The sequence below is a fragment of the Saimiri boliviensis genome, chromosome 6 (genome assembly GCF_048565385.1).
Source record: "Saimiri boliviensis isolate mSaiBol1 chromosome 6, mSaiBol1.pri, whole genome shotgun sequence".
Lineage (NCBI taxonomy): Eukaryota > Metazoa > Chordata > Mammalia > Primates > Cebidae > Saimiri > Saimiri boliviensis.
Window position 1 is genome coordinate 101,971,159 of NC_133454.1, and position 10,940 is coordinate 101,982,098.

A 10,940-nucleotide genomic window follows, 5' to 3' on the forward strand; every position below is an offset into this window, starting at 1 on the left:
CAAAAACGATGAGTTCACGTCCTTTGTAGGGACATGGATGAACCTGGAAACCATCATTCTCAGCAAACTGACACAAGAGCAGAAAATCAAACACCGTATATTCTCACTCATAGGCGGGTGTTGAACAATGAGAACACATGGACACAGGGAGGGGAGCACTACACACTGGGGTCCATTGGGGGGAAATGGGGGAGGGACGGGGGGGTGGGGAGGTGGGAAGAGATAGCATGGGGAGAAATGACAGATACAGGTGAGGGGACAGAAGACAGCAAACCACACTGCCATGTGTGTACCTATGCAACAATCTTGCATGTTCTTCACATGTACCCCAAAACCTAAAATGCAATAATAAAAAAAAAGAAAACCAAACACCATATGTTTTCACTCATAAACGGGTGATGAATAATGAGAACACTTGGGCACAGGGAAAGGAACAACGCTCGCTGGGCTAGGACAGGAGAGACAGTAGGGGGCGGGGCAGATGGGGAGGGATAACACCCGGAGAAATGCCTGATGGAGGTGATGGAGGTGGTGGCGGGAGGAGAATGTGGCATGTATATACTTATGCAACAATCCTGCAGGATATGCACATGTACCCCAGAGCCCAAAGTACAATTAAAAAAAAAAAAAACTTTAATTCATCCAAATGGTATATCCAGTGAGTCCAGATTACCTATTTTCTAAACAAACTGAGGTTTTTTTGTTTTGTTTTTTGAGATGGGGTTTCACTCTTGTTGCTCAGGCTAGAGTGCAATGGCGCGATCTCGGCTTAGCGCAATTTCTGCCTCCCAGGTTCAAGCAATTCTCCTGCCTCAGCCTCTCGAGTAGCTAGGATTACAGGCATGCACCACCACGCCCGGTTAATTTTTGTATTTTTTAGTAGAGACAGGGTTTCTCCATGTTGGTTAGGCTGGTCTTGAACTCCCGACTTCAGGTGATCCACCCACCTCAGGCTCCCAAAGTACTGGGATTACAGGCGTGAGCCACCGCACCTGGCCTGACTCTGAGTTTTGTATCTATACAATGGTACGTGGCTTCCATTCTCTTCTAAGTCCTCTTCCATGTCCTCAGTCCCCTCCTGCTTCCAGTGTCGGGTGTGTCCTGTGACTTGAGCCCCTTCCTCTTACTGGGTCCTGTCCTTCTCTCCCCATGTCCTCTGCAGGTGCCCCTCCCAGGCTACATCGAGGCCTACCCCCGATCACGATACCCACAGAGCTCGCCCTCCAGGCTTCCTCGCCAGTACAGCCAGCCAGCCAACCTGCACCCCAGCCTGGAGCAGGCCCCCGCGCCCTCCACAGCGGCCTCGCAGCAGAGCCTGGCAGAAAATGACCCCTCGGACGCTCCCCTGACCAACATCTCCACTGCAGCCCTCGTGAAGGCCATCCGGGAGGAGGTGGCCAAGCTGGCCAAAAAACAGACAGACATGTTTGAGTTCCAGGTCTAACACCTTAGCCCCCGTGGGACGCTGGACTTCCGAACTCTGAGGACACAGCCTTTGGGTTTCCCATGCCCACGGTTAGGACTTGAGGCATAGCAATGGATCGCTCTTTCTCACCCTCCATTTCTGAAAAGGTGAACTATGGGGCTTCTAGGAACAGAAAAATCTTGAACGACTAGATTCTTGGCTCGTCCAGCTGACTGTGTGTCAAGAAGTCCCTGCTTGGGGCCTTATGTTTGATAATCTCTCATGTCAAATGTTTGGACTGTGGGCATATTCTCTATGGAGACTTAGTCACGAGAGGCACTAGCTAATCTACAGATTCCTATCCAATGCCACATTTTAATAAATCACCAGAAGTGGGAGAACATAGCTCTTCTCTTCGGTGACCTCTGCATGTTAACTCTGTTTCTGTGTTAAAGGCAATGCAAAAGTGTGGATCAAGCACCAGACTGTACTCTCATTCAGCCATGACCGTGAGCATTAAAATCGTCTCTAGTCTGTAAGGGAGACACTGACTCCAGCCAAGAAACCTGAGCCCTTTTTTTTTTAGGTTCATATTCAAAGTCAAATGAACTGGATGAAAGTCAGTACCAATGGCTGTGCCTGTAAATAGTCCTGAGTCTATGTTTCCCTCATCGGTTAAACAAAGGCCAAGAAAGAGAGAAGATGAGAGGGAATGGTGGATTTGTGTTGACAGATTCTTTTTAAAAGGTGTTGCCATTTGGAAATAAAAGTCCCCTACAAATGAAACAGAATCGGTGCTAAGAGCTTTTAGGATCCTACAAAAGAAATACAGTTATTTGTGGAGGATTTTCTTTGCCCTGCTCAGAAGGTGGCCTGAGAATGGAGCTTCTCTTTTTCTTGGAATAATAGATAACTTTTACAAGAAAATCTCTGTCTCTTCAACAATGATGTCCAGTGTGCGCTGCCGAGTGGGACAAAAGGAAATGGTAATTGATCCCTGTTAGAAACAGGAGTGATTGATCCACAGTCTTCCCCGGCTGCAGCCTCTGTTTATAGAAGCTTCTGAATGTAGAAAAGCTGTTGAATTTCATGTAAATGTAAATAACCTTTTAAAAAGTGTATGGAGTTAGCCAGTTCCCCCTAGTTCATGGACATAGGAAGACATTTGCTGAAATGGCAGGGCGGCCCCCTTGTGACCATGATGTTGCAAGTCGCCCTCCCTGGCATGGCGAGTTGGCTTCCAGAGCTCTGGGTAGAGGACAACGCCTCACGGTACTGAGGCACCAGCTGCTGCCTACCCATTAACGCAAGCAAAACGGCTACTGACCTTGTGTAGCAGGGAGATCAGGGACTCTGGTTCCCTCACCAAGTGTGAGAGCCTGTGAAGCTTTGGGGGCTTACTTGGTATCTGTTGGAGAATGAGGTCCTGTCCTGCTTTCATCCATGACCCATCTAGCTTCAGCTGTATCCATTTTCTTCTGAGCCCATCCTTCCATTGCCCTCACGAGTTTCTTTGGTCTTTACTGAAAGAAGATGGTGGAAATTTAAAAGTTGAGAGAAGACTAGAAATGGAACTGATTAGAAGGGGAGGTTCAAACTGTCAAAGCACAGACTTATCAAAGAAGTTGTTTTTATTTTCCAATGGCAAATTGCCCTTTCTGGAATGTTCAGAGATGATGTGTCATGGAACACCCAAACAAGTCTCTTGTTCGGATGATAATAGGTAGTGTCCTTTTAGTATGCTGGTTGACCTTTCATAGTGTTAGTTTTTTGTTACTTAAAAAAGAAATCAGCTATAAATAAAATGTATTTTTGTAATTCCCGTGTGTATATATGGTATATTTCTATCAATGGCCAGTCGTTGTAGTCCAAAACCTAAATCAGTTTGCAAAACACTGTGGACAGTGCAAGATTTTACTGACAGGTTAACACAATGCCTACGTCTATCCACATAGGCATTCAATGCACTTGAATGAACAAAGAGCCAAAGAAACTCAGCCTTTTCATGCAAATGGTATGAGTCTGATAAAATCAGCTACATTGTCCTGCTTTATCAATAATAATATTTCATTAGTGCAATGACATCGACCAGTACTTTGTCTATTTGGTAACTGCCTGGAAATACTGTATGTGAAAATGACATTTCAAGACCTTACTGTAATTGAAATATATGTAAATTTCAGAAGACAGTGTCTGAACTGTGGATGTTTCAATGACTTGCAGAGACCGAGTCTACAGTTTGCAGAGCTGTGGCTCCAGAGTGCTAAGAGGATAGTCACAAATCACTGTGGTCTTTGCAGAGCCCCAGGAAATATTGAGTGAGTCAACTGAGACAACTAAAAATATAGCATGCCAAATCAGATGCTCTCTTAAACTACACACCATGGGTTCAAGAATAGTATTAGTAGATGAGAGGAAAAGCTTAAGTTGAAAAGAAATCAGTCTGTTCTTGTTTTACCACTCACGGGGAGACAGAGCCACCCTGGTCAGATTTTCAGTGGCTGAGATACGGTCCCTTTTCTGAAGAATCTCCTAACCCCATAGAGGTGACAGATACCTGGAGAGCTGACTCTAAGATGGTCAAAAGTACCTCATGGAGTTGAAGATAGGGCTCCCAGAGATCCCCGAGGAGGCAGCAATGAGCAAACGCCCTGTTCATCAGAACCCTCTAGATAGTTGCAGAAGCCACAAAGGATCTCGGCTGACCTCGGAGGAGGAAGCAGAAGTACCGAGACATGGAGTGACTGGCCCAGTGATCCAGTCCCAGCCTGCTGGTTCACCAACCAACTTGATTTCCATCTCACCGTGTGGCCTGCAGGCTTGCCGGCAACACATGTCTTTAGCTGTGCGCAAAGGTTTAAAGAAAATGGTAAGGGTCATATGAAGAACTCCATAACGTTCTTACCAAGAAAAAAAAGATGATTGAGTATATAGGAACTTCAGATACAGTGTATAGAGGACGATGCATTTGTGGGATGATAAACAGTTTTCAGTGCTGGTTTTGATATGAGTTTTCTACACTCATGAAAAAGAAATGCATTTTGCCTTTTTCCAGAGAGTACCATCAAGGAAACTGTGTCAGTGTCCTGAACTTCTGTTGAAGACTGTGGGGATGCATTCCTGTCTCAGCACCAGGGATCCCAATAGGCAGGCAGGGAGGCCCTTGACTTTGTGTCACTGCGAGGCAGCAGAGTCTATGCTCTGCATTGGGGCAGGGGATCCAGTGGTGCAGTGAAAGTCTACTGCGTGGCTTGAGACCTATGACCTGAGGCTCGTGCAATGATGAGATTGAGGCTGTTAACCTACAGAACAAGGAGTTTCCTCTTTCAGGGTAGATTATGTAAGAATCAATGCCCTGGTCCCAGGAGAAGTTTTATTGTGAGTTTGTTGATTTAAGAACTCAGCAGAAGGGCATGTAATGTCTGAGTAATCTTGATGGAAGATAGGAAATAGATGTGATTCACACACACACACACACACACACACACACACACACACACACCCTGCTTTGGAGAGAGAAAGTAGAATGGAGGGAGTGAGGAATTTAAATATCTAACTAATAGAAACGCTTTTTCTAACAGGCAGGAATTAGAGAAATGGATCAAAAGATTTAAACATTGATTACGTATAAATGAGCTTTTTTTCCCCCTACATAGCACACAGGCATTCAACATTTAATGAATAATATAATAGATATTGCCTTAAAAGTTTGAGAACAGGATTTGTAGTCAATCCTAAATTCCTCCTGTCACACACCAGTAGAAAACTTGGATTTTATTATATATTTACAAACTATATCCAAATACTCTTAAGGAAAGAGAGTCATTTAGCTTGGAGTAGGGACTGACTGGAGTCTAAATGTTGGAAATTAAGTTCTGCCATTCAGTCCAACCTCAAAGGTATTCCAGGGAAGGAGCTTTGTGAGGACTAGAAACCCACTCACATGCTGTCAGGTGCAGGCGTTGGCTGAAAGAATAGAGGGAGGTTTCACAAACACAGAACACGGCTCCCCTACAGGAAACGGATGGAGCGAGACACCCTCGCTCTTGCTCTCACGTTCTCTGTCCTCATGGACTTTATTCTGTGTTTCCCTCTGCCTATCTGCCTGGTTCTCTTCCTCCTCCTGGCCAACCAGCTTTCTCATTAGTGCATATACATAGCTGAAAAACCCACTCCAGAATGCACTCTGCACAACCTGTCCTTTTCAGTAACCACCGCTTTCTGACTAGCATCTCTGTGACCCCCTAAGGCAAATTTTTGAGGATCTGATTGGTTTAGTTCATCTGCCTATGGGTGAGCCACCCTGGGGTCAGGTGCCTGTCCAATCAGTTGTTACCAAGGAGGTAGGGTCATGTCATTAAGCATGGCCCCTTGGACTGACCCTTTCAGGAGGGACTTTTATTGGGATCTGGGACCCAGAGGAAGGGGCATGAGTGGGCAGGACCTTCAAAAAGAACATACTACACACTGGAACTGACTAGTCCTCCTGGGATGCCATAGTGCGCAGCAGCCAGTGCTTGGAGAGCGGTTCCCACATACTACGACAGAGAGAGAAAGGGATCTTCACTTGCACCTCAGGTGAGGATGTGCACACTTGAAACTCTGCTAGACTGACCAGAGCTGCCCCAGCCACTTCTCACCCTAACACCAGTTATTGATACAGCCGCTGGGTCTAAGAAGTGATTTCTGACCAAGGCCCAAGTTAGCACAATGTCTTGCTCAGCAGACAATAAATACTTGTAAATTGAATTGCATGATCTTAGCTCAGGTGCTATTAATGTGGCTCACGGCCACATGCTTGCATGGATGAGAAAACCAATGAGCCCCTCAACAGAGTCTTTGGAAACAAAATTGGTTTCAAGTGAAATATATTATTGTGGCTTTGACCTTCTGAATATAATAACTTAGTGTCCTGAGAACTGAAAGGCCTCCTGATTTCTGAGGCGAACTGTTAAAGAATCCTAGCCTGTGGTAAGTGCTAAAATGTAAGGTGTTTCTGAAAAGAAATATTTAGGAAATATGATTGTGCCACAAACATATTACTTTAGAAGATAGGCAGTTGCTCTGATTCTGCAGGTTTTTTAAAAAATGGGAATTTTGTGAGATGGCAGAATCTGTCGCCATTGGTCAAACCATACTTCAGTGAGAGCCATTATAAATGAAATCTAAAAATTGATCATTTTCATTCTCTGACCTTGGTCGGACTCTTGCAAATTATGGAGAGAGGCCATCAATGTATTTGACATAAATTGTGGCGTCATCTTCTTTCTCCTCATTTCTTCCTTATGTTTAAACTCACCCTCCATCTCACACAGAAACTGAGTAAAGATTTCTACCTGACAGAATCAGAGGCATATGAATGGACTGGAAATTTTGAAACAAGGTGCAAATATCCTAGACTGGTCTCTGATTCCTCCTCTGTCAAATGGGTATAAGAACCTCTGTACTTCCCATGGCGATTTTGAGGAGCACACAGCATAATGTATCCGAAAATGGTTTGACAAGCATTTGAAGGCATTCTTACTAAATTATTAGTTTTGTAATTCATTTTTATTCAGGAAAATATTTTAGTTCCTCCTGTCTGCTGAATTTATACTGTCACATGTTCCATGACACAATGCTTTGCCAAGGAAAAATAAAGAAATTCCTAAATTTGAAATTGCCCACCAGATCTAGCCTCATCTGGAGTTGCTCTTACTGTCATTGTTGTCTATGATTTGGAGGATATGTAAGTATTTGTACATGTGCTTTAACTCTGGGTGAAAAACCCCGACCACTGAGTCTTTAAAACCACATTAGACACATTGGGCAAAGTACTGAGCGGAAGCTTTGAATGTAGCTGTTGTTATTTTAATGCTTTGCTTTCTGATGAACTTTGTACGTCCTTAGCCTCTGCCGGGAACAGAGTGTTCATATGCTGTTAGAATTTTTTATTGTAAAATAAAACGACAAAGGCTTTCATACCCCAAAACCTGCCTGTTTCTCATTCTACCTCCTCCAGACGATGAGACAGAATCCTTTTCATAAACCAGCCACAAAACAGTGCCTGTTGGGGGTCACTAAAGAACCGTTCCAGTCCTAGAGGACTCAATGCGATCTCAGGAGCCATCCCAGCTTGGGTGATGAGTTCATGGGCCAAAAAGAATGCTTACCCCTGGCCATCCATAGGCCTCAGAGAAGCAGTTTCAGCCTACCCATGACTTAGCGGCTAAAGAAAGATGTAGTTCTGGGGTCAACAGGGCACAGGGCAGAAGCTAATGTCTGTTTAGGTTCCTGTCTCAGGGTGTAAAGAAGTCTGATCCAGGTCAGTGGCTCCCAAGGAGTCCAAGAATAACAGTGGTATGGGACACCAGCTCCCAACACCACCCATCTGTCCCTCCCTGTGTGAGTCCCAGCAGCCCTGATGCCTGCCTCATGTTCAGCCCTATTCAGAGAACATATGTGGTGCTGCCTGCTCTGTCCTCTGGCTTCCGCCTATTGGACAGGAGAGACATCAATCCAGGAGCCACAAGGTCATGGGCTGACCAGCCACAAAAATGCGGCTCAGCACGTGGGCTAGGCCAACTGGATGATCTCTCTAGGAAATACTAAGAGACAGAGTCTGTTAGAAGTAGATGTTGAAATTGGGTGATCAAGACTCAGAAAGACCATGATAGACCATATTCAAAGTTCTAAGAGGGCAGAATACTGAGTTAAGAAGTGGCCTTGAGGCCAAGGAGATTTAAAAGGTAAGAAACCCTGTCTCTTGCAATGAAAACAGTCAAACTAACCAATTTCTAAGGAGTCCCTGTGCCCTAGTGGTCAGTCACAACCCTGGGGCTTTTATAGATCCATTGAGCTTAGGCAGCAACATGGTACACTTCTCACTGGAGCCTAATTTGCTCCAATTCTCCGCATGTACTTAGAAAGTACTTAGAGACTGGAGGAGCAATTTTTTTTACTCCACTCTCTGCTTCTCTGTAAAGAGGACTCAGATATGCACAAAAGGCATTCCCAGAGCCACTATCTTGCTGCAATGAGAAATGAACTTGAAGCCCCTACAGGATGCTTCTTGTGAGGCTCACCATGGGGTGAAGGCCATTGCAGAAAGTAGTACAAGTAGGTCCAAGAACTGATGGTTTCCCGACTTTTCCATTTTTTTTTATTCCTCCTGGACCCTGGTTGCTATTGGCTTTCAAGGCAAATGAACTAATCAAGTAAAAGGAAGTGGTGGTGGCTACGTCAGTACCAGCAGTGGGAGGCAGAAACAAGCCCAGGAAGCTGGAAAAGGCTGTGGCAAACCCAGCTTTGCCTTGCTCAGTCTCCATCATAAATAGGAGAACATCCTTCTTCCAAAGGACATTCTGTAGCCATCCGAGTAAATGTCATGCCTCCAACTCATGAGCTCTGCTGGCCCCTAGAAACCAGAAAGAATGTACCTGCGAAGGAGTGTGGAACCAAGTAATGGAAACATGATTGCGGGTCAACCACTGGTAAAATGTACACCAATGAGTAGGTGCTACAGACTACATGCGTGTGTCACCCCCACTCCCCAATTCATGTCTTAAAACCTAATCCCCAATGTGAAGGTATCTGGAGGTGGGGTCTTTGGGAGGTGATTAGATCATGAACCTTCATCAATGAGATTAGTGCTATTATATGTAATAAAGGCCCCAGAGAGACCCCTCATCTCTTCTACCACCTGTGAACCAGGAAGCAGGCCCTCACAGACACTAAAACTGCTGGTACCTTGACTTTGGACTTCCCAGATCAAAACTGTGAGAAATAAGTTACCACCAGTTTATGGTATTTTGTTATAGCAGCCTGAACAGACTAAGACGGTGGGAGACAATTGCTTTGAGTCTCTCTGTAACCTCTTGGAGGTATGGTATGACCAACACTGGTTTGCACAGTTTGGCATTACATTTTTAACAACATTTCAGTGTTAATATTTGCACATGCACAAACTCGCATTTGGGGAGAGGCCACTTGACTCACTGGAATTGAAATAAAGTCTCATTAGCCATAACATTTTTCACCACCAACCTGTCCTCCAAGCCTCTGGACTCTGATGAGCCTTCACTCAATGGAATAAGAGTTTGCTTTTTCCTCTGGTGCCTACTTCATCACTCAGCTCCTCAGTCCTGGTGGGAGAGGCCTCTGGGAGCCCTACAGGGCCTGTGGAAGCCACACCCCTTGAGGCTGTATCCCCATCATGTCAACTCAACCTAGTGAAAAATCAGGCAACCACCAGATGCCTTGCCTAGGGAACGTTTGAGAACAGCTGGATTTGGGGCACAGGGTCTACCAATAAGCTGAATGTTACACTGGATATCTCATGGTTTATCCTGCTCTGCTGGGATTGGGAGACAAAGCCAGAGGCTGATTGCATGTCCCCTGGGATGTCCATTTTCTAGGTCAAGTTTTAGCAGTATCAAGAGAAGGCCTGGACAGTCTTAAGACTGGGAAAACAAAGGCCAGTCTAAATCTGTGGACAAAGCTAGTAGTGGTTTTTTAAACAGCACCTTGCCTGAACATGACTTTAAATAAATTAATATATTGAAAACATGTTTGAACCCTTATTTTAATTGCACCATTAAAACATTAGACTTAAATCGTTTGACCATTCCAGTTGGTGTACTGTTCTGATTTTTCATTGTGTAGGCCGATTTGCCAGTCAGTCTGCGTGTCCTGGTCACTGGTCTTTATCATTTTTGTGCAATAACTAAAGGCTAAGGACTACATGCACTATCGTGTAAAGAGATTACACATGACTGTACCGTGTTGCACTTAAATAGTATGTGGGGATTGAAAATCGCTTGCATTGTTTCACAAAATAAATATCTCATGTCAAATACAAAAAAAAAAAAAAAAAAAGGCCAGATTGCCCAAGTTGCTTCATGTATTAATGTTCAACGGCTTTGGGAACTAGAAGATTGCTTCTGTTAGATTTTATTCCTAAAACTGGTAGGTCCCAAACATACTTTGTGTGGCACAGTGACCAGCTCCTTTAGAATAGGTCCACGTAAAAGAGAACCAAAGGCAAAGACCAGAAACCAGATGCCACACTGAGCAGGCATTAGCCCTGGAGAAGGGGGTGTGCATATCTGAATATGGTTTTATCCTATTTTTATTTCCATAGGATTTGGGGAAACAAGTCATATTTAGTTACATAAGTTCTTCAGTCGTGATATGTGAGATTTTGGTACACCCATCACCTGAGCAGTATACACTGAACCCAATCTGTAGCCTTTTATCCCTCACTCCCTTCCCACCCTTTCCTCATGAGTCCCCAAAGTCTATTGTATCATTCTTATCCCTTTGCATCCTCATAGCTTAGCTCCCACTTATGAATGAGAGCATACAGTGTTTGGTTTTTCATTCCTGAGTTACTTCAGTTAGAATAATAGTCTCCAATCTCATCTGGGTTGCTGCGAATGCCATTAATTCATTGTTTTTTATGGCTGAGTAGTATTCCATTGCACAGATATGCCACAGTTTCTTTATCCACTTGTTGACTGATGGGCATTTGGGCTGATGGGCATTTGGGCTGATT

At 44.5% G+C, this 10,940-nt stretch overlaps 1 protein-coding gene across 6 annotated transcripts in view; it reads left to right on the forward strand.

Moving 5' to 3' along the window:
* Window positions 1-7,376, forward strand: part of KIAA1549L (KIAA1549 like) — a 294,483-nt gene extending 287,107 nt beyond the window's left edge. For all 6 annotated transcript variants that reach the window (XM_074401291.1, XM_039471338.2, XM_074401295.1 and 3 more), the window contains one exon: window positions 1,163-7,376. In XM_074401291.1, the coding sequence (XP_074257392.1) occupies window positions 1,163-1,444 (282 nt within the window). In that variant the 3' untranslated portion in view covers window positions 1,445-7,376. The remainder of the gene's footprint in view (window positions 1-1,162) is intronic.
* The last annotated feature ends 3,564 nt before the right edge of the window (window positions 7,377-10,940 follow it).